This window comes from Leptosomus discolor, unplaced genomic scaffold, assembly GCF_034619465.1.
Source record: "Leptosomus discolor isolate bLepDis1 unplaced genomic scaffold, bLepDis1.hap2 HAP2_SCAFFOLD_136, whole genome shotgun sequence".
Taxonomy (NCBI): domain Eukaryota; kingdom Metazoa; phylum Chordata; class Aves; order Leptosomiformes; family Leptosomidae; genus Leptosomus; species Leptosomus discolor.
This window is the reverse complement of record NW_028237760.1, coordinates 184,610-206,362: the sequence shown is the minus strand read 5'-3', so window position 1 is coordinate 206,362 and position 21,753 is coordinate 184,610. Positions and strand designations below refer to the sequence as shown.

At 59.5% G+C, this 21,753-nt stretch overlaps 1 protein-coding gene across 10 annotated transcripts; it reads right to left on the bottom strand.

The window, feature by feature from the left end:
• Positions 1-289: 289 nt before the first annotated feature.
• On the bottom strand, positions 290-19,583 carry LOC147413060 (peptidyl-prolyl cis-trans isomerase H-like). Of its 10 annotated transcripts, none has more exons than XR_015184123.1 (11): positions 18,454-18,737; positions 18,297-18,352; positions 18,038-18,207; positions 17,898-17,942; positions 17,413-17,455; positions 16,355-16,447; positions 14,723-14,810; positions 14,472-14,574; positions 1,229-1,293; positions 425-864; positions 290-329 (listed from the first exon to the last, which is right to left on the bottom strand). XR_015184123.1 is itself a non-coding variant. In XM_086480733.1 (10 exons), exons 1-9 carry the CDS (start codon positions 19,568-19,570, stop codon positions 13,067-13,069), a joined length of 537 nt encoding a protein of 178 aa, XP_086336859.1. In that variant the 5' UTR covers positions 19,571-19,583; the 3' UTR covers positions 12,170-12,532; positions 13,047-13,066. The 10 variants fall into 10 exon arrangements, 1 of the variants encoding a protein (XP_086336859.1); XR_015184126.1 differs by having other exon boundaries at positions 841-864; XR_015184127.1 differs by having other exon boundaries at positions 290-324; positions 841-864.
• Positions 19,584-21,753: the final 2,170 nt, after the last annotated feature.

The window sequence follows — 21,753 nt, the reverse complement described above, 5'->3', positions numbered from 1 at the left end:
GCTATCAGGTGATTTGGGAGCCACTGCTCTTCGACCAGGGACAGCGATTAGGTGACAGATGCCAGAAAATGATCTCTGACCTGGCCCACCAGGAACGGGGGATCCCTCCCAGTGACCCCAGCGTACACGTCTGACAGCGCCCCCAAATCCCCCACAGCTACAGAAGGACAATTAGCTGCCACCCACAAAGGCCTCCCAGACCAGTAACGCCTTGAAGGCGCGTCTCAAAACCCCAGCTGGCTCAGGCTGCTATTTAGGTGCCTGAACAAAGGCAGGTGAATTACCTGTGGAAAGTGCTTCCTTTATAACCCACAGGGACACCATCTTTCCTGCAAGGAAATAAACAGGAACATCACTGCGACTCACTGGACAGCCCACGCAAAACCCTCCCAGGGATCCGGAGCCTCAAAGGGCTGCCCTGTACCTCAGCAGCTGCCTTGATACACAACCAAGCGCTGCAGCCTGGCTCTCAGCTGGTGCTCTCGGAGGCACAGGGAAACCTCCGGTGGGCCCTGCACATGAACTGACGTCGTTCCCTACAACCTCCACACCATCACCTTGACGGGATCCCGCGGCAAGCTGCAGCACGGGCGGCTGCAAGTTGCAGACAGGCCGTTCTAGAGCGACCTGAGCACGAACACAGTCATGCCCAAATGGCAAAGTCTGCCACCTCCGCGACTCACCGACGAGCCCGGCACAACTTCATCCCAGCAGGTTTCTCTCCCTCTTTCCTTTTGTACTGGGACAGTGAGAGAAAATCCCAAGTGACCCTTCTTCCTACTTGCCCAGCCCTCTTTCTCGCAGTAGCCTACTTAAAAAGACCCACTAGAACCCACTCACCTGAATTCCCCCGTACAAAACTGCCTGGAAAACAAAAAAGAGAGCAGAGCGTGAGGCACATCCGTCGGCCCGTGGCAAAATAACCGGGCGGCGAGGAGAGCCCTACCGTGACCTTAAGGCAGCCCCCTTCATAGATGCACCGGGCCTATCGGAAGCTCCACCGAGGGAGCAGAGAGGGACCGGAGGCCTTCACCTTCCAGCCAGACGGGCTCCCCCGGGGATCAGCATGCTGCACCGTCACATCTCTCTGGCAACGCAGAGAGGAGCAAAGCAGGTGCAGCAGTTCACGGGGGCAGGCAGTCGCTCTGCCACCAGAGACGTTCCTGCACCGAAAACCCTTCGCAGGCCGGCTCCAGGCTGAGCCGCAGGAACGCCGGCCGCTCCTCACCTGAAGTTCTCCGCCGTTTTGGGGACAACGTCGGCGAACAGCTCCATCTTCATGCGGCCGACCTCCTGGGCAAGACGGCGGCCACATGAGCCTTCTGGGCCCCACTCGCACCCACCGGCCTCCCCACCGCTGCACCCAGGCAACTCCCGCCAAGTCAGCCTCCTGCTGCAACCCCAGCCCTGCAAGCCCCCTCCCGATGCAGCCCTGCACCTCCACACCCCTCCCCCGCAGCACTGCCCCAAGCCCCTGCCCACGCGCCCCTGCAACCCCACAGCCCCCGCTGACCCACGACGCGCCCCTCCAACCACTTGCGCCCCTCACAGCCCCACGACGGACCCTGCGACCGCCCCCTCCCAGCGCACCCCCACCCTTGCGCTCCTACACTCCCCACGAGACCCAACAGCCCCCCCCGCACCCCGGCCAACCCCCTCCCGCACCACCAACAAAAAGACCCCGCCCTGCACCCCTGGCCGCTCCCCTCCCCTCCCCAACAAGCCCCCCCCGCCCTCCCGCTGCACCCCCGCAACACCCCACCGCACCCCCGCCGGCCCCTCCCGCTGCACCCGCGGCCCCCGGCCCCGCCGCGCGGCTCCCGAGAGCCCCAGGGGCCGGGGCCGGGGCCGGGGCCGGGGCCGGGGCCGGGGCGGCGGCGCCCTCGCCCACCTGCCCGCCGATGGCGACATCGAAGAAGACCACGGGGTTGTTGGGGTTGGACGCCAGCACCGCCATCGCGGCCGCCTCTCCCGGCAGCGGCCGCGGCAGCGGGAGGCGGGGCGCGCACGCGCCTTCCCTCGGCTGCCCTCCCTGCCTGCCGGCGGGCAGCGGCGGGGGCTGGCGGCCCCGCAGCCGGGGCTCTGTGGCCCCGGCCCGCCCCGGAGTCGACCCGCCAGGCCGGGCGGCGCCGGGAGGGTGCCAGGGGCCTGCGGAGGGCTTGAGGAGATTGGCGTTCCCCTGGGCTTTGTCCCTCGTGGGCAGCTCTCGGCTCCCTTCTTGGCAGGGCCGGGCTGCTGCCCTCTGGCCCTTGGCGCCGGCCCCGCCGGGGGAGACCCCAGCCTGCTGCCTCCAGGATGGCTCCTGCCCCCGGGGCTTTCCTGGGCAGCTTGGCAGGGCCGGGCTTCAGCAGGGGGCAGGGCCTGGCCTTCAAGCACGTCTCCTCCTGCCTTAGTGCGGGCCTGCTGCAGCGCAGAGGGTAGACAGGCCAGCTCCAGTGCCCCACGGGAGACTTCAGGGAGCGCTGGCGAGCGGCACTGCTGCGGCCATCACCAGATTGAGGATTTGGGGCTACTGCTTAGCGACCCCCTTGCTCTTCCCACCTTGCCTTGAAGAGCAAGAATTCTAATTGGCGAATAGCAGTAGGAGAGACGAATGATTATGCTGGGAAAGTAAGTCTCAAAGGGAATAAATGATCAAATACGAAATACAATCTCTATTGCCAATGCTGCTAGCACGCCCCTGTAAAATCCCAGACCGAAGGTCTTCATTAACCAATGCTCTGTTCGTAGTTAGAAACAAGGACAGTCTGTTGTAGTCCAAGATGTCTGCCAGACAGGATTTATTACGGTACCCGCTGTGTGTAATCCTTGAATCATGACCAAAGCAGCTGCGAGCCCCCGGAGACCCAGCAGGAGCATCGACACCGTTCGAGGCCGTCTGCCCCCAAGCCCAACGGGACGCAGCGGAAACGAAGGAAGAGCGACAGCAGGGAACTGCAGCCTCCGGCAGCCTTCAGCAGAGGTGGCTCCAGGGCAGCAGCCAGGGGGTTGTGGGTGCTCCAGAAGGAAGCCCGAGCGGTCCGGACTGTCCCAAACGGCACGTCATGGTGACCGGGTTGCCCCGACAGGTACACGGAGGAGTCGTGAAAGGCACAGCAAAGGAGACGGGGTGCAGGAGAAAGTGCAGCAAGGGAGATGGGGTGCAGGAGAAAGCACACAGCGGGGCCTGGAGATGCAGCCAAAGGCACAGCAAGGAGTTGGGGGAGCCCGAAAGGCACACCGCGGGGCCTTGGGCTGCTCAGAAAGGCGTCCTTAGGGGCTTTATCGTCCTGAATGGCAGTGCAATTGCCGTGGAGATCACTGAAATTCACACCTGGGGGGCTGGGGCACCCTGAAAAGCACAGCCGCGGGCGGCAGGAGCAGCTAAAGGCTAAGTGAGACGTGCAGGGGAAGCCCAAAAAGCCGAGCAAGGGTCTCGGAGCAGCCCAAAATATACCCTGGGGGCCTGGGGTAGCCCTCTGGCAGACAGACAGAAGGCTCTACGGTGTACCAAAGGGCACCCCCACACACCCAGGGGTTTTGGGCGCACTGAAAGGCACGTTGAGGGGCGCGGGGAGACCCAGCATCACACCCAGGGGTGCAGCGTGTGCCCAAATCCATGCGCAGGGGGGCTGGGCACACCAGTCGCTTCCCCTTGGCCCCGTGGGCTGTGTGTGTGCAGAGAGGCTCTGAGCGTGCGGGCCCCTCTGCCCCGCCCAGCCCCCAGAGCCTTATGATGTCACTCAGCCGTTCATGACGTCAGCGCACAGGTCCACTAGACCTGGGGCGCTGGCACAGTCCCTGCACACACCGTACCTGCTGGAGCTGCTGGTGCTGTGCCAGTGGCTCTGGCGGTGCTGGTGCTGCCAGTGCAGCCAGTGCTGTTGCTGCTGGTGGAGCTGGTGGAAGCGGTGCTGCCGGTGCCGGCGGTGCTGGTGCTGGTGTCACTGGTGGAGCTGGTGCTGGCGGTGGAGCTCAGCCCGTAGGCAGCTGCCCGTGCCCTGCCGATCCTCGGGGCTCGGCTCCGCCGCTCGCAGCCGGCCCCCGGCAGCGCCCGCCGAGTCCTGCCGGCCCCTGCTGCCCGGGGAGAGGGGAGGCGAGGCCGTGCAGTGCCCGTTCCCACGGGGCCATGAAGAGCATCTGGCGGTTCCTGCGGCGCAGGACGGCGCGGGTGGTGCCCGAGCCCTCCGGGAGCCGTCGTGCCGATGAGCTCCGGCCGCACGGCCGGGACCAGCTGCACCCTGCGGCCGCCACCATCGACTGCGCCCCGTTGCGGCCGGTGCAGGAGCCCGACACTGGCCGCTGGGGCAAGGAGTCTGCCCTCTGTAAGGCGCCACCAGACCAAGAAGCCGTCGAGGAGAGCAACAGCTCTGGGGGGGCGGTACGTAAACCCAAACATTTTAAATTGCCGTCCTCCTCGTAGGACGGCGCTACACGCCAGCGTGAAATCAGACCTTTCCTCGAGTCATGTCCGATGCAGAGTTGTTGACAACTCTTTTCTAAGCTGACGTCAAGCTGGTGGGAGTCCTGGTTCTCGGAAATGCTGCCCCTCTCCCCTCTTCTGAGCTGCTTTCCTAAGTTCTGCCAATCTGTGCTCTTTATCTCTGAACAGACAGGGTCGGGTTCATCCCCTTCCCACCCGAGCCCTGGAAGCCATCAGCCGTCAGATATCGTTGATGCGGAAGTGCGTCAAATAATTGTCCGATTGCTCAGCGTGCGTGAGCACATGTCTCTGGTGCAAGAAACCAACCAGAGCTTGTCTCAGCAGCTGAGCAGAGCTGAAAGAGAAGTGGAAGAACTGAGAAAAGCCCTCTCGGAAAAGACATTGGCTTTACACGTAACACAAAGAGAATTACTTCAGGTCCAGAATCAAGCAAAGGAGCAGCATGCTGTACTCCTTGAGACAGACCAGGAGACGAAAGACACCATCGAGGAGGCAGAAGAGCTGCAGGAGGAACTGGCCAAGCTGAGAAGTGAAAACCTTTTCCTCCGTCGGCAGCTGGGAGAGGCGCAGGAGACCGCCCAAGCACAAGCGGTGAGTGATGCCTTAGGAAGCGAGGCCGTCAGAGTAGAAGAAGGGGTGAGGTGAGCACTGCCCCCTTTTGATGGAATTGCAAAGGTTTTGGCAAGCCCTGAGACGCGCTTAGACATCTGTATGTACGCGTATGCACTGACTGGCTTTACCCCGCTTCCTACTTAAACGCCCTTAAGATTCCTAAAATATTTCAGAAAAAGGTCTGTTATTTGTGGGAGCATACCCAAGATAATAGAAGCCAAATCTGATGGCTCCACTCTTGTCTCTAAAACTCGGGGTCTCTGAAAATACTGGCAGTAGGGCTGGCAGGCCAGGAAGCCCAGACCACCTTCTTGCCGAGGAGATGTGCTGCAGTTTGCTACCTGGTAAATGGCAAAAGCTTGTGTTTTCCGTGGCATCACTTCTGCCGTGTTCTTGCACTAATCAGTGGGTTGGGTTCTGAAGTGTGCAGGATCAAATGAGGTGCAGAAAAGGATTATTATTGCTAATTCCTGATAAAGTGTCTGGTAGCCATTGGAGAGGTGGTGCTTCTCATGGGCTTTGACACCAAGACGTGCAGAAGTGCTTTGAGTAGAAGCATGGAAACCTTTTGTTCCTGTGACTCAGACAGGGAGGGATCAAAGGGATCCGTATCAGATCCTGGCCTATACATTCAGAAGGTTTTTAATCCATGTCCAAATTCAGTCCGAGATTTCAAAGCTGCAGCAAAAGCTAAAGGATTCAGAACACCAACTCCTGCTGGCAGAGGCCCATGTTTCAGACAAGAAACTTCTGGAGGGCGAACTGAAGGGGACCCGAGCAAATGAAGCTTGTGCGCAGCAAGAACTTCACGAGGAGCGGCTGAACAGGTACCCAGAGCTGGGGAAGGGCTGTGCTGGGTGCGGAGGGGAGGCGTGTGCCAGCAAATGCTGCTGGGCCAGCCTGCAGCTCCCTGCTGCAGCTCCACGGCTGGCCCTAGGCGGGCTCAAGGAGTCAGGGCAGCACGGGTTTTACCTCCTTTGTGTCCTTTGGACCTGCCAGTGTCCCTGGCAGAGCTCCCCACATCCCCTCTGTGTCAGATTTGAAAGAGCTTTGGAGGCTTCAGCTGCCTCAGAAGGTGAGTGGCCCCTCCTGCCAGCCCAGTGATTTGGTTTACCCTCCAGCTGCCGGCAGGGCCCTTTCTTGTGCCGCTGGCATTGAGGATCCCGGACACAGCACGCACCTTTCACGTGCCACTGGGAGGTGGGGACAGCCAGGACGTCCTGATTTCTTTCTGCCCTCGCTGTTGCCCAGGGCAGGTGCAGAGCAGCGTGGTGTTGGGTTTAGATCCCAGCCAGCCTTAAATTCACGGAGGCAGGCCTCCACGTCAGTGTCTCACTGTCAGCCCAACGTGCTTTTAGGAAGCCCCTGGAGCAGCAGGTGGAGGAGCTGCAGCAGCAGCTCCAGCATTTGGGGGACGGAGACGTCGCTGGCCAAGACCCAGACGGAGCTGCCAGCCAAGACCGACTGGAGCGAGGTGAGCTGCCGCACAGACGGGTCCTCCTCAGCCGGGGAGATGCCGTGCTGGCGGCTGACTCCGTTTCTAAAGACTGTGTTTAAAGACTGAAGCTAATGGGACGGAGGAGTGACATTTTCAAACTCTGTCGGGGCCCACGGTGGGATTTAGAGATCAGCTTGGTGCCCAGGCTTTTTGGAAGCGTGTCTTCACACAAGAGGTGATGAGCCGTAGAGGACCGCTGCTGCCCAGGACTGCGTGACTCACGTCCCAGGCTATGGGGCAGGAGGGAGCTCGAGCTGTTTCTCTGCTGGTGTAGCCGGGATCCCCACGATCCGCGCCAGATGGGCAAGGGAAGGCAGAGGGGCTCTGCAGCTCCGCTCCCTGCCTGCTGGAGACCCAGCCCAGTGGACTCGGTGACGGCCTGCGGGTGCCATGGAGGGTGACGGACCGTCTGAGGAGGCTCTGGGGTAGATGAGGGCCGCCAGCTCCTTGGCTGGAGGAGGAGTATCCCAGACTTGGTCCAAGCGAAAGGCACCGACTGTCGCCCTGCGCTGCCTCACAGAGAGGCTGGGAGGAGCGTTGGGGCCGTGCGGGTGGCGGAGGCTCAGATGGAGTTTGCAGAATGACTCAGGAGAGGAACTTTGTTTTGTTTTCAGCTCCCCATCACGAGAACCACCAGGCTCTCTCAGCACCCTGCAGGCCACGCGAGACGTGAAGCCTGAAGGAGAAGCCGCAAGCCAAGACTCATCCTCAGGCTTGTCCCCCTCGCAAGCTTCTGAGATTGGGTACTTGAACGTAGCTTTGCCCGGAGAGACCACAGCCTCCAGCTGCAGGAGAGCCAGAGCATCAGCACTCGTTTGTAAATATAGGAGTGTTTTTAACAGTGGCGTGTTTTGGAGAGCATTACTGTCTGTGAATTGTTCAAGGAAGAGTCCTCTACTACCAGCCTACATTTGGACAGTACAGAATTGTTTGGATTACCAAGTGCAATGCCTGTTACCTAGTAGTCAGAGCGGGGAAATATTTGAAAGCTGGGTTAAAACAGGTCGGTCGTTTGACTGCTTGTTGCTTTTATCTTAGGAGAGCAAAAGTTTTCCAAAACTGAAATTTCAATTACATGTGCTTTACCAGAAGTTCTTTCCTTTTACATCTGACCGCTTGGAGGAATTACAGGGGATGGATGTTAACCTGACAGAAGATTCTACAGTGATTCCCTTTTCTAATCACCCTGATGGCGCAGCTGCACGGGGAAAGAGGTTTGTGAAATCTTGGCTTTTGGGCTCTTGGGGCAATCGCCAAATCGGCTGACCTGGCGATTTCTGTCATATAGTTCAACCACAGGATTCGACAGCTTTTTTGCAACTCGCCCAAGCGTCAGGGTGTGCGTGCGTCACCCCAGATCCCCCCGGAGGCTGGCATTTGTAGATAAACTCCGTAAAATGGAAGAGGGGTGGAAGGGGGTGAAGCCACCGGATCTCCCCCTGAACCCCAGTTCCTTGTCCAGTCCAAAATTACAAGGTTTGGAAACGAAACTGGGAGAAGTTGCCTTCCAGCACGTGCCCACTTTTCTGTGCTCCCCTCTATCTGTACTCGGACCCAGTCGTTCCCCTTTGCTCCTGCTCTTCCCCCTTCCACTTTGCTTCGTGCAAGCCTGCGGAGGGGAGCGGGAGGTACCCGAGCACTGAGGGAGGGGACGAGAACGTGCGGAGAAGGAAGATGGGGGGCAAAAGGAGGGGCTCCGAGCGCAAGGATGACGGGTCCAGGGGCCAGAAGGGAGATGGAGGGGGCGAGGGAAATGGAATAGGCACAGCAGCAAGGAGGGGACCTGGACATCCAGAGGAGCAAAGAGGGGAGATCCTGAACGCTCGCTAGGAGTGACGGAGGGGCCTCAAGGCCCCTTCCCCAGCCGGGGGCAATCCCAACCACAGCCCTGGAGCCACGGGGCAGAGCGGCCGCGCGGGCGGCCCCCGCCTGCGGCCCCGCTCCCAGGGCTGGGTGCAGCCCCGGCGCTCCCGGCTGCCGGGAGAGAAGCGGGAGTCAGCAGGCGGGAGCCCGGCAGCGTTAATCCCCGCGGCGGGGCGGGGCGGGGCGGGGCGGGGAGGCCGGGGGGGGGGACGTGGCGGAGCTGCCTCAGACACGTCCTGAGTGCAGTTAAAGCATCGCCATCAGCCCCCGGAGAACGGCGGCGGGGGGGGGGCTGCGCTGGCGGGGAGCGGACGGGCCCAAGCGCCCCGCTTGGCGCTTGAAGCCGGGTGGGGGACCGGGTCTAACCCCCCGCCCCAGGGGGCGGGCAGCGCGCAGAGGTCCCGAGCCCCGTGCCAGCCCTCGCGGGGAGGAGGGCAAAGGGTCTGCGCTTTGCCCACGGCAGTTTGGGACCTGGCTGAGGTGCCCCTCGGCCCCTCCACGCTGCAGATGCAGGGCCCAGGCTCGGCTCCCTCTGCCTGCGCTTGCGCTGCGCCCCCAGGAGCTCCTTTGCTTTCACCTGCCCGGGCAGTTCCTCCCAGAAAGAAATGCCTCCTGCTGGAGCCGTTTCGGAGCCAGGCTGCAGCCCCGGGCCAGAGGGCTCTTCGCAGCCTTGTCTTTAATGAGCCTTTTCCTCAGCATCCCATCCTTCCTGCCCAGGGGAGCTTCTCTGCCAGAGGGAGGGGGAGAGACTGGGGGGCAGCTGCCCTCCCTTCCCCTGAGCCCTTCTCTAAGGATCACCTTTCATTTCACCTCCTCTTTGCCTCCATCCCCTACGTCTTCACCTTACGTGGGCTCAGAGAGATCCAAGAGCTCTGCTGAATTCCCCAGGGGCAAGGTCCGGGGGAAACCCAGCCTTCTTGTCCACCAAGTCACTTTCCTCGGGCACTTGAAAAATGGGCTTGCCGGTCACAGATTCCTAGCCCTGCCCTTGCCTACGTCACTCCTCCCTCAGAAGAGGAGACAAACCTCACTCACCGGCAACCACCAAGAAGGTATCTGGGAGCTGACCCATCACTCCACCACCTTTCCGACCAAGGCGTATCCCCTCGGCATCAGCCCTTGCAACATCACCCCCAAAGGACTGCCCATTCCCCCATCCTAGCGTGAAAACTGCAAGCCAGGGACCCAGCTTCCCACGTTACACCACGGCCAGGGGGGGACTGGGGCCAAGGTCAGCCCATCGCAAGAACCGATGGGGGGGTATGGCCATAGGCCTTGTCAAGCTATCTTGGTCACTTACGGTTCCAGGAGATCTCCAAGTCGGCTAACGAAGGAAAGAGCTTTCCAACAGTCATACAGTCCCGCAAGGGATCTGCATCGGGACCGTGACCTTGAAACCAGAAGGATATCAAAACTGGACGATGCTCAGGAAGTCCAGAGAAAAACAAGCCTTAAAATACAATGGCAAATAGGGAATCCACCATGCAAGGGACCCTAGGGGAGGAAATTGTGGAGACACCTTCAAATCTCGGTGATGAAGCCTGCGAGGATGTTCATTTGGGGAAGCTCTGTGACCCCTGCTACGCGGGAAGCGAGACTAGCTGATCGCAGTGACAGAAACACATGCATCAGGCTGAGAAAGAGCTGCTGCCCCTGAAGCGTGGAGACAAACTCTCTAACTCGCAGAGAGTTCCAAAGCAGGTCTGTTTAGCACGGCGCTGGGTGCAAGGGGGGGTCGCTCCTCCTAGCTGGCACACGGGTCACATTCTACAACTCTATGTATTACCTCAAAACATGCATATTCATGAGCGTCTGCAATTAGTTCCGAGAATAGCTGGGGATATTATAATTGTTTCTCAGAAAGTATTATAACACGTTTCCTCCTCTTGGCGCGCGCGTGCTGTCATCTGGTGGTCGTCCTTTGGGGACTTTCGGAGGAAGGCTCAGAGTCTTCTTCATCGTGTACTTTCTCATCCAAGCTCTTCCTACTGTCTCAAACATTTCAAGGCTGCTTCTGCTCCCTTATCCTGTGCTGGGTCTAGCTAGCTAATTGCTGCTCACTACTAAGCTATGCTAAATTCACTCTTTACTCCCCAGATCAAGCCTGGAGCCAGCAATACGCTGCTTTCCCTCAGGAAAAAGTACAGTGAATTTGGGTACCCGCCTCAGCAGTGCAAACCTCAGCACTGCAGCTGGCAGGCAGAGCTCCCCCGAGCCGCCTGCAGCCAAGCTCCTGCCTCAGCAGCCCCCCAGGGAAGGGCCATCTGGACACATTTCCCGAGCAGCACCGGCAGCCCAGCCTCTCTCTTTTTGGTCACCTCTATTTCACAGCTGTCACCAGCTTCCAGTTTGCTCCTCGCTCTTGGGAATCTTTAACCCTCCTCCCACAGGAGAGACCCCTCTGGAAAGCGTTCTCGGGGCTGCAGAGGAAAGGGACGGTGTGCTTTGTGTTTCTTTCATCACCTGGGATTCTGCAGGTACAAGCAGGCGAGATGCCTCGGGCTGGACAGAAGTGAGCACGAGTGACTTCAGGAGCTGTGCAGCCCCAGGAATGGAGACCTGGAAATCCCGACAGCCGGAGCCTGCTTCAAGGACTTCAAACAGCCCCGAGACAACAGAGCACACCAAAGCCCGCCTGCAGGATCTGTCCTCCAGCACATCAGCGCTTGCCACCTCGCGCTGGGTAACGCCCAAGCAAAGGGCGCGGCCCGCACCTCCCCAAGACAGCCCCACACAACACACTCCTGCTGCCCGAGGAGCGGCGGGACGTCCCCGGGCGGTATGAAGCGCCTGCAGGTGACAGAACAGGCTTTGTCCCAGCTCCCTTACGTTTTCATCTGCCGGATGAGGAAACTCACGCCGTAGCCCAGCCCCCCCGAGGGGCGCTTGCGTGTCCCCCAGCAGGTAGGTCAGCTTGCAACCCAATTCTGGAAGGAGAAAGTCAGTTTTTCCACCGACCGGCAGCCTCAGCTGCGCCCTCGGTAACCGTGCAGGATAAGGAGGCCCAATTTCTGCTCCTAAAGCATAAGCATTCTTGGCTTCCCAGCCCAAAGCCCTGCCCTAACACCCACGTCGCACCCAGGTAAATTCCTCTAACGCCCGTGCCACACGACAGCCCGACGGCCTCGTGCCGCCACGCGCCAGGGGAGGTTTTACAAACGCTTGTTTACAACACGACTCGCCCCAGAGCCCAGCAAACTCACGGGGATGAAGCCTGCGCCGCGCCAATTCCTTCTGCTTCAGCAAGGCTGCGTGTAGAAAGGCTCTGGCTGTTCCCAAGACGCCAAGAACCTCTCTGCCAGGCAGCCCGACTTACCTGCCCAGTAAAGGAGCTGCTGTAGGACGGCACTGCCGTGCTCTGCCATGCTCCCTTCACCCCTTCTTGCCCATTTCGCAATCGCCCAGCAGCAGGGCCCGGCACCACCACGCCCAGTAGAAGCTCCCTGCTGAACCAGCTAGGGACAACACACGTTGCTGAAGACTCTGCAGTCCTCCTCACCTGAAGAAGAATCTCTTCCCGAGCACGTCAACTGATGCGCTCTGCACGCATATTTAACAAAATTCTTTATTTACATTTCAAAATGAGAGAAAACCCAAAAAAGGTAAGATGCCAATGATGAAGTAATTTCAGGAGAACGTCAAGAGCGCGGATCTGGCCTGCAGAGAGGACTGGGGCAGTGGGGGAACCGGCTGGAGATGGAACGGCATGGAGCCAGCACAGGCCTAAGCACCGGCAAAGGAACGCTGAAACGCAGAAGAAACAGGTCCGAAACGCTGGACGGTCATTCCCGACTCATCCTACAACAGCAAGACCGTGCAGTGACACTGGGTGCCGCCTCAGCGGTTTTCACGGGAGCGCTACTTGCTGCACGCATCAGCTCACCCTGAGCCAGAGAACGCGGGCGTCCTCCTGGGTCTCCATGCCGGGCCTCTGCACCCGCCTCCGAACCCAAACCCACCAGCGCCTCTTTCTCCCGGCTGATTTTAAAGGGTCTGGACAAGTAACTGACTCAGCTGGCTGAAGCTGGGCAAGGCAGATGCCCTCCTTGTCTCCAGCAGCTGAGAGGCAGCAGGCTGCAGAAAGGCAGTTCCTAAAACCTGGCTGGGAAGTCAGCGAGGTGGCACCGGCCTCGTCCCTAGAAGGGAAAAGCTGCCGGTCTCAAGCTGGATCTTGGCCAGAGATCATGTGCTCCAAGCAGAAATGATGAACAAGCCTGGGCCTGAGGACAGCCCTAAAGGGGACCCCACCCATCAGCACGGGTCTGCCCATCTGCAAGAAAGCCTGGGAACAAGGTGGTCCCTCTCTTCAAAAGCCTATCGACGCCACCAGAAGTACCAGGGAAACGAAAGAACAATTACATCCCCTGTTGTCACTTCATCAAGCAGGAGGAGCTCCCCAGAGTCTGGAGTGCCACAGATCTGAAAGACTCTGTTATGGAAGCGGGGACAAAGTGTCTTCGTGGGCAATTCCAGACCTCTCTGGAAATCATCGAATGGAAGGCCAAAAACGGTGGGGATTTGCTGGCGCTTCACTGAGCTGAGTCAGCTCTCTACAGACTCAAAGGACTGCGAAACTAAGTCAAGAGAAAAGGAAAGGAGCAGAGCAGCCCAGAGGCTGATTGCACTGGCGGCCTGCGAAGACACACTTACCCCATTTCTGTTTCACTGCTCTACATTTCCCCGCACTGGGAGATCACAACTGGCAGCTTGGGTTTGTTGTTTGGACCCGTCGGCACATTCTGAGGACAGACAAACGTATAGCGTTAAACCTCATAAAAGCTCGGCAAATCCCGCGAGTGACAGGTACTCCAAGACCGGCTGAGAGAGAGATGCCTACAGCATCAGGAACCGGGAAATCCAGACACAGCTCCGAGTCACACAGAAGCACCATCACGCATTTGGGCAACGGATCCAGCCATAAGCTGCTGCACTCTCTCTGCGGGCAGAGGTTTGGGATACAGACCAGACCCCGATCCCTCCAAGGGGAGGGAAGGCACAGAGCTAAAGCCAGAGAGCTCCTCCTGAGATACAGCAGGCATCACGTCGCTTGAGGCTGCTCTGGCCTAAAGCTTGAAAGTTACTAATTACAGCTGCAACACGCGAAGCAAACTTGCCTTTGTACGGCCTTTGCGGAATCCAAACACCAGACAGTCCCACAGCAACCCTCATTCTGAACCTCTCCTTCTGCTGGACTCAGCTGCTCCTTTCTGAGTCTCTTACTTATTTCCCTCAACTCGCCCCTCGCTGCAGTGACGCACAAGGCAGGCACACCGCAACCCTGCCATCGGTGCTCCTGGCAAAGAGGGTCAGCAACACGTGCATCACACCGCGCCGTACCCTTCCTTGCACGGGACCTTTTCTCAACACCGGACGGGGGTCAGCTCTGTGCTCGCCCCGCTTCCCAGACCGAGGGTGGAGGCCCTTGCGCACATTAGCCAGGCGCGGGCCAGGGAGTTAAGTTTCGCCCGTCTCGAACTCACCGCTGTTTGTTACATCTCCTCATCTACTCAGACACCAAGTCACGACGCTGGAAGCCCTTCAGGAGATGACTTTCATTTTTCTTATCAAACACGCTGATCACGGATCAGCAGAACTGATCATTCAGCATCCACGGAATAATCCCGGGCAACGGCACAGAAGTGATCTGCTTCACACCCTCGTCTGGGTTGCTGACGGAACAGCTTTTCAATTCAGCTTCCCCAACAAATGCAAAGCGTCGCAAATAAAGCCACAGGAACACAATCCCCGCTCAAAGACCAACCAGCAACCACGACAGCACAGCATTTCTAAAGTCAATCTATAGGACAGCATTTGCCTCAACGCCTTTCCTGCCATTTTATAACAACGACAACCGGTAATACCAGTTATCAACGCTGCTGTTCCCTGGTACCCTGTAAACAGACAGCGGCAGAGAACAGAACCACCCTTGTCAATCCTCTGTACCACTTGCCCAAGGGGACGTTCGCGGAGAAATGGGCAAATTCAACTTACTTCCATTTTTCTCATGACCAACAGCCCATCGACGATTTTACTTAGAATGAGAAAATTCTTCCATCTCAATACGGCCGGATTTACCTTTGCTCCCCGCCACTCATCACAGGTACATGCACTTTTGTTCCCGCTGGAAAGTCTGGTGCAGTGTAAAGCTACTGGCCACGTCAGGGCTGGCTTCTGAGCTCTAAACGGGCAAAGGAAACGATCCCTCTTAAAACGTGCTCCACAAGCGAGGGGCGAAGAACAAGCAGTCCCCGGCTGTTTCTTCGAGCAGCTGCGCCACAGGCAGTGTCCCTCAGCCGGGACGCCAGGCTGCCGCTGCCGGTACTCACCGAACACGACGGGTTTCCCATCCAACCAGTCACATTTGGAGCACGTAACGAAAAACTGACAGCCGTTGGTACTGGGACCACTGTTTGCCTGGGGGGAGAATGGCAAAATACCAACAGTGTACAATCAAAGACTTGCCAAAACCGAAGGCAGACGCGCCTCACGTAGGAAAAAGCTGTTGCTCTAGACCCAGCCTAGCTTCTTTTTAGCTTGTGGCTACACAAACCACGGGCAGCAGATACGCATCCGCAGGAGAGCACCCCGGGCTGGGACGCGGCACGCCACCCAGTCTGGTCATGCCGCTCTCACCAACTTCCCACCGTACTTCTACGCAGGCACGTTCAGCACAAGATCGCGCTGAAATCTGGGCTCTAGGGCACGCTCCTGAAAAAAGGCCAAACTTTTTGGTGGCGAGTCCTTCCTGGCTGCAGTATTGTCCCGGGGAAAACTGAAGAGACAGAAACCAGGGCAGAAAAAAAAAAGCAGCTTTCTGCTAGTTGGAAGGTTTCCTCAGGACAAACCAACCCAAACGTGTCTGTTCTGACGACCAGGATGAGAAAGGCAACGATCCCAGCGGCACAGGGCTCACGGAACAGCGCGATGCGGACGGCAAATTGAATTCACGCCTGAGCGCAGCACCCGGAGCGTGCGCGCTCTGCTAAGAACACGGCTCTGCCACGCTTAAGTCCATTCCGGTTTTTCAAAGCTCTTTGGACACCCAGGAGATACTAAAGCCCGTTTCTGGGCCGGCAAGTGAACTGGGCACGTTTTGCAGCTGCAGGGCTGCACGGGACACAGTCCCGTGGCATTTTTACTTATCGCTAGCCAGCTGCGGAAGGACCCAGCTGGGAGGGACCACGGCTTGGCCCGGCAGAGCGACTCCGGAGCCACGCCGCTTTCACACAAAGCTGCCGAGACCAGCGCGGGATCCCTCGTCCCACGCCACGGCACACTGCTCGCTTAGCTGTGTCGTGACACCTCTTTCTGGGCCGTGCTTGGAACGGGAGGAGTAACTAATGCACATGGCGAATGCTCTAAGCAAGTGCTTTAAGGGCAGGGCAGCTGAAAGAGCTGGGCGAGAAGCAGCTGCGGACAGGAACGCTGCAGCACCGGCTCCGCTTGCTGTCTGTGGCCAAAGTCAGGGTACTGTTCCTACCAGGCAACGGGCAACGCTTGCAGTTTTTCCTACAGCGTGGAACAGGAAGCCTATGTTAGCAAAGGCACCCTGGGAACGCTGCTACGGCTTCGGAACGCCCCACCTCTTTGCCTCCCCCTTGCTGAGGTCAGTGCTCGGTAACAGCATCGGGGAGGAAGAAAACCCCACCGCTTGCCACCCTACACAAACCGCAAGAGCCACCAAGCTCTTCTCAAAGCTCATCGAGCAAAGCCTGCCCCAGCCCTCCAACGGGGGAAAAGAAAGGATGCTGCAGGATCATCATCGGGACTTCGCTGTTCCTCCACGCATTAACCCACGAGCAGCCTTCTGACGAGCACTTACACAGCCGGTCTTTCAGCCCTTGGGTCCAGCGGTGGAGATGTCTGTTGCCTGGCAAATACCCGATACACCCAGGAAAAGGGCACAGAGAAAGTACCTAAAGCTTTTCCGTCTTACAACGGCAGTGTTTTCTACTCACCATAGAGAGCAGCCCAGGAGCAGAGTGTTTCAGCTTGAAGTTTTCGTCGGCAAAAGGACCCCTGTATATACTGGCTACTCCGGTGCCGTCTCCCTGGGTGACAGAGGTGCCCCGTCAGCCTCAGCGCTTGTTCTGAGCCAGCGCTACCCAACGGTTCAGTTTATTAAAACACAAATTTAAAAGCCCCACGCAAAAGGACAGGGCTCAACTCTGCCCCAAATGGATGCTCCCCTGCCCTCCATACGCACCAGGAGCCAACACATTCAATGTCTGGTGCAAGCCCTAATGCTTGAGCAGCTCCAGGGGAAGGAATAAAGCCCGCGGGGGCATCGGAGCAGCATCGCAATTAGCGACCACCTAAAGTCTGCTGCGGCTGAGCCGCCCGCCGTGCGGTCACTCCCCTCAGTGACTTTCAGACAACCAAGTTTTAGGAAGTTTGGATTAAAAAAGCTTCATCACGCCCCCTCACGTTTTGAAACACTTCCAGAAATGAAATCATTTTACTGGGTCCTAGGACAGCCAAGAGACCCCGCGGTCCTCCAGCCTTCCCCACACACTCTGCTTCTCCCCAACTCAGAGCACGACCACCACTGCCGGCACAAACTCTGTCCTCTTTTGGCACAATTCACTGACAAAATTGCACAGAAACGATCTCTTGCACCACATGCTTCTCGGTTCTCTACTTAAGGTCTCTCTCCGCAAAGCAAACTCGCAGGGTTTCTTGTTCGGGGGGACAGGAGAAGGCGGGGAAGGACAACAGGGTAAAAAAAAAAAAATCTTTGCCAATTTGAAAAGCCTCGAGCTGTACTGCCACGGGGCTTTTTAGAGAGGAACTCTTTGGGGGAGGAGAGGGTATGTGCACACAAGACTCACGATTCCTTTCCAAGTACATTACAGCCTGCTGCAGTGAGATGGCAGCAAAGCTACAAGGAAACCTCCAGTGACTACTGGGGACCTCAAAAGAGAGCCAACAGAGCCCCCAAATCAGCACGCACCCTTGGAAACAGTGCCTATTACACCACGCAGGAGAAGCCCCAAAGGAATACAGAGGTACATACGTTTACAAAGTCACCTCCTTGGATCATGAAATCCTTTATTACCCTAAACAAGGAAAAGAATACTTAGTTCTCAGCAGACAAATGCCTCAAGAAGAATACTACGTGGTAAAAAGGAGTTTGGCCTCGCAGCAGCACCACGGAAGTTATCAGGGCCTACGAACGCTACAGTCTCAAGTCTACCACAAATATTAACTACTGGTTGCTATCAGGTGATTTGGGAGCCACTGCTCTTCGACCAGGGACAGCGATTAGGTGACAGATGCCAGAAAATGATCTCTGACCTGGCCCACCAGGAACGGGGGATCCCTCCCAGTGACCCCAGCGTACACGTCTGACAGCGCCCCCAAATCCCCCACAGCTACAGAAGGACAATTAGCTGCCACCCACAAAGGCCTCCCAGACCAGTAACGCCTTGAAGGCGCGTCTCAAAACCCCAGCTGGCTCAGGCTGCTATTTAGGTGCCTGAACAAAAGCAGGGGAATTACCTGTGGAAAGTGCTTCCTTTATAACCCACAGGGACACCATCTTTCCTGCAAGGAAATAAACAGGAACATCACTGCGACTCACTGGACAGCCCACGCAAAACCCTCCCAGGGATCCGGAGCCCCAAAGGGCTGCCCTGTACCTCAGCAGCTGCCTTGATACACAACCAAGCGCTGCAGCCTGGCTCTCAGCTGGTGCTCTCGGAGGCACAGGGAAACCTCCGGTGGGCCCTGCACATGAACTGACGTCGTTCCCTACAACCTCCACACCATCACCTTGACGGGATCCCGCGGCAAGCTGCAGCACGGGCGGCTGCAAGTTGCAGACAGGCCGTTCTAGAGCGACCTGAGCACGAACACAGTCATGCCCAAATGGCAAAGTCTGCCACCTCCGCGACTCACCGACGAGCCCGGCACAACTTCATCCCAGCAGGTTTCTCTCCCTCTTTCCTTTTGTACTGGGACAGTGAGAGAAAATCCCAAGTGACCCTTCTTCCTACTTGCCCAGCCCTCTTTCTCGCAGTAGCCTACTTAAAAAGACCCACTAGAACCCACTCACCTGAATTCCCCCGTACAAAACTGCCTGGAAAACAAAAAAGAGAGCAGAGCGTGAGGCACATCCGTCGGCCCGTGGCAAAATAACCGGGCGGCGAGGAGAGCCCTACCGTGACCTTAAGGCAGCCCCCTTCATAGATGCACCGGGCCTATCGGAAGCTCCACCGAGGGAGCAGAGAGGGACCGGAGGCCTTCACCTTCCAGCCAGACGGGCTCCCCCGGGGATCAGCATGCTGCACCGTCACATCTCTCTGGCAACGCAGAGAGGAGCAAAGCAGGTGCAGCAGTTCGCGGGGGCAGGCAGTCACTCTGCCACCAGAGACGTTCCTGCACCGAAAACCCTTCGCAGGCCGGCTCCAGGCTGAGCCGCAGGAACGCCGGCCGCTCCTCACCTGAAGTTCTCTGCCGTTTTGGGGACAACGTCGGCGAACAGCTCCATCTTCATGCGGCCGACCTCCTGGGCAAGACGGCGGCCACATGAGCCTTCTGGGCCCCACTCGCACCCACCGGCCTCCCCACCGCTGCACCCAGGCAACTCCCGCCAAGTCAGCCTCCTGCTGCAACCCCAGCCCTGCAAGCCCCCTCCCGATGCAGCCCTGCACCTCCACACCCCTCCCCCGCAGCACTGCCCCAAGCCCCTGCCCACGCGCCCCTGCAACCCCACAGCCCCCGCTGAACCCCGACGCGCCCCTCCAACCACTTGCGCCCCTCACAGCCCCACGACGGACCCTGCGACCGCCCCCTCCCAGCGCACCCCCACCCTTGCGCTCCTACACTCCCAACGAGACCCAACAGCCCCCCCCGCACCCCGGCCAACCCCCTCCCGCACCACCAACAAAAAGACCCCGCCCTGCACCCCTGGCCGCTCCCCTCCCCTCCCCAACAAGCCCCCCCCGCCCTCCCGCTGCACCCCCGCAACACCCCACCGCACCCCCGCCGGCCCCTCCCGCTGCACCCGCGGCCCCCGGCCCCGCCGCGCGGCTCCCGAGAGCCCCAGGGGCCGGGGCCGGGGCCGGGGCCGGGGCCGGGGCCGGGGCGGCGGCGCCCTCGCCCACCTGCCCGCCGATGGCGACATCGAAGAAGACCACGGGGTTGTTGGGGTTGGACGCCAGCACCGCCATCGCGGCCGCCTCTCCCGGCAGCGGCCGCGGCAGCGGGAGGCGGGGCGCGCACGCGCCTTCCCTCGGCTGCCCTCCCTGCCTGCCGGCGGGCAGCGGCGGGGGCTGGCGGCCCCGCAGCCGGGGCTCTGTGGCCCCGGCCCGCCCCGGAGTCGACCCGCCAGGCCGGGCGGCGCCGGGAGGGTGCCAGGGGCCTGCGGAGGGCTTGAGGAGATTGGCGTTCCCCTGGGCTTTGTCCCTCGTGGGCAGCTCTCGGCTCCCTTCTTGGCAGGGCCGGGCTGCTGCCCTCTGGCCCTTGGCGCCGGCCCCGCCGGGGGAGACCCCAGCCTGCTGCCTCCAGGATGGCTCCTGCCCCCGGGGCTTTCCTGGGCAGCTTGGCAGGGCCGGGCTTCAGCAGGGGGCAGGGCCTGGCCTTCAAGCACGTCTCCTCCTGCCTTAGTGCGGGCCTGCTGCAGCGCAGAGGGTAGACAGGCCAGCTCCAGTGCCCCACGGGAGACTTCAGGGAGCGCTGGCGAGCGGCACTGCTGCGGCCATCACCAGATTGAGGATTTGGGGCTACTGCTTAGCGACCCCCTTGCTCTTCCCACCTTGCCTTGAAGAGCAAGAATTCTAATTGGCGAATAGCAGTAGGAGAGACGAATGATTATGCTGGGAAAGTAAGTCTCAAAGGGAATAAATGATCAAATACGAAATACAATCTCTATTGCCAATGCTGCTAGCACGCCCCTGTAAAATCCCAGACCGAAGGTCTTCATTAACCAATGCTCTGTTCGTAGTTAGAAACAAGGACAGTCTGTTGTAGTCCAAGATGTCTGCCAGACAGGATTTATTACGGTACCCGCTGTGTGTAATCCTTGAATCATGACCAAAGCAGCTGCGAGCCCCCGGAGACCCAGCAGGAGCATCGACACCGTTCGAGGCCGTCTGCCCCCAAGCCCAACGGGACGCAGCGGAAACGAAGGAAGAGCGACAGCAGGGAACTGCAGCCTCCGGCAGCCTTCAGCAGAGGTGGCTCCAGGGCAGCAGCCAGGGGGTTGTGGGTGCTCCAGAAGGAAGCCCGAGCGGTCCGGACTGTCCCAAACGGCACGTCATGGTGACCGGGTTGCCCCGACAGGTACACGGAGGAGTCGTGAAAGGCACAGCAAAGGAGACGGGGTGCAGGAGAAAGTGCAGCAAGGGAGATGGGGTGCAGGAGAAAGCACACAGCGGGGCCTGGAGATGCAGCCAAAGGCACAGCAAGGAGTTGGGGGAGCCCGAAAGGCACACCGCGGGGCCTTGGGCTGCTCAGAAAGGCGTCCTTAGGGGCTTTATCGTCCTGAATGGCAGTGCAATTGCCGTGGAGATCACTGAAATTCACACCTGGGGGGCTGGGGCACCCTGAAAAGCACAGCCGCGGGCGGCAGGAGCAGCTAAAGGCTAAGTGAGACGTGCAGGGGAAGCCCAAAAAGCCGAGCAAGGGTCTCGGAGCAGCCCAAAATATACCCTGGGGGCCTGGGGTAGCCCTCTGGCAGACAGACAGAAGGCTCTACGGTGTACCAAAGGGCACCCCCACACACCCAGGGGTTTTGGGCGCACTGAAAGGCACGTTGAGGGGCGCGGGGAGACCCAGCATCACACCCAGGGGTGCAGCGTGTGCCCAAATCCATGCGCAGGGGGGCTGGGCACACCAGTCGCTTCCCCTTGGCCCCGTGGGCTGTGTGTGTGCAGAGAGGCTCTGAGCGTGCGGGCCCCTCTGCCCCGCCCAGCCCCCAGAGCCTTATGATGTCACTCAGCCGTTCATGACGTCAGCGCACAGGTCCACTAGACCTGGGGCGCTGGCACAGTCCCTGCACACACCGTACCTGCTGGAGCTGCTGGTGCTGTGCCAGTGGCTCTGGCGGTGCTGGTGCTGCCAGTGCAGCCAGTGCTGTTGCTGCTGGTGGAGCTGGTGGAAGCGGTGCTGCCGGTGCCGGCGGTGCTGGTGCTGGTGTCACTGGTGGAGCTGGTGCTGGCGGTGGAGCTCAGCCCGTAGGCAGCTGCCCGTGCCCTGCCGATCCTCGGGGCTCGGCTCCGCCGCTCGCAGCCGGCCCCCGGCAGCGCCCGCCGAGTCCTGCCGGCCCCTGCTGCCCGGGGAGAGGGGAGGCGAGGCCGTGCAGTGCCCGTTCCCACGGGGCCATGAAGAGCATCTGGCGGTTCCTGCGGCGCAG

Excerpts from the sequence above, each read along its gene's own strand:
- LOC147413060 (XM_086480733.1), bottom strand. The coding sequence starts at position 19,570 with ATGGCGGTGCTGGCGTCCAACCCCAACAACCCCGTGGTCTTCTTCGAT. Across the intron at positions 17,456-17,897 it reads AAAGGAAGCACTTTCCACAG|GGTAATAAAGGATTTCATGA; the intron begins GTAATTCCCCTG and ends TTCCTTGTTTAG. Across the intron at positions 16,448-17,412 it reads AAGGAGGTGACTTTGTAAAC|GGAGACGGCACCGGAGTAGC; the intron begins GTATGTACCTCT and ends TCTGTCACCCAG.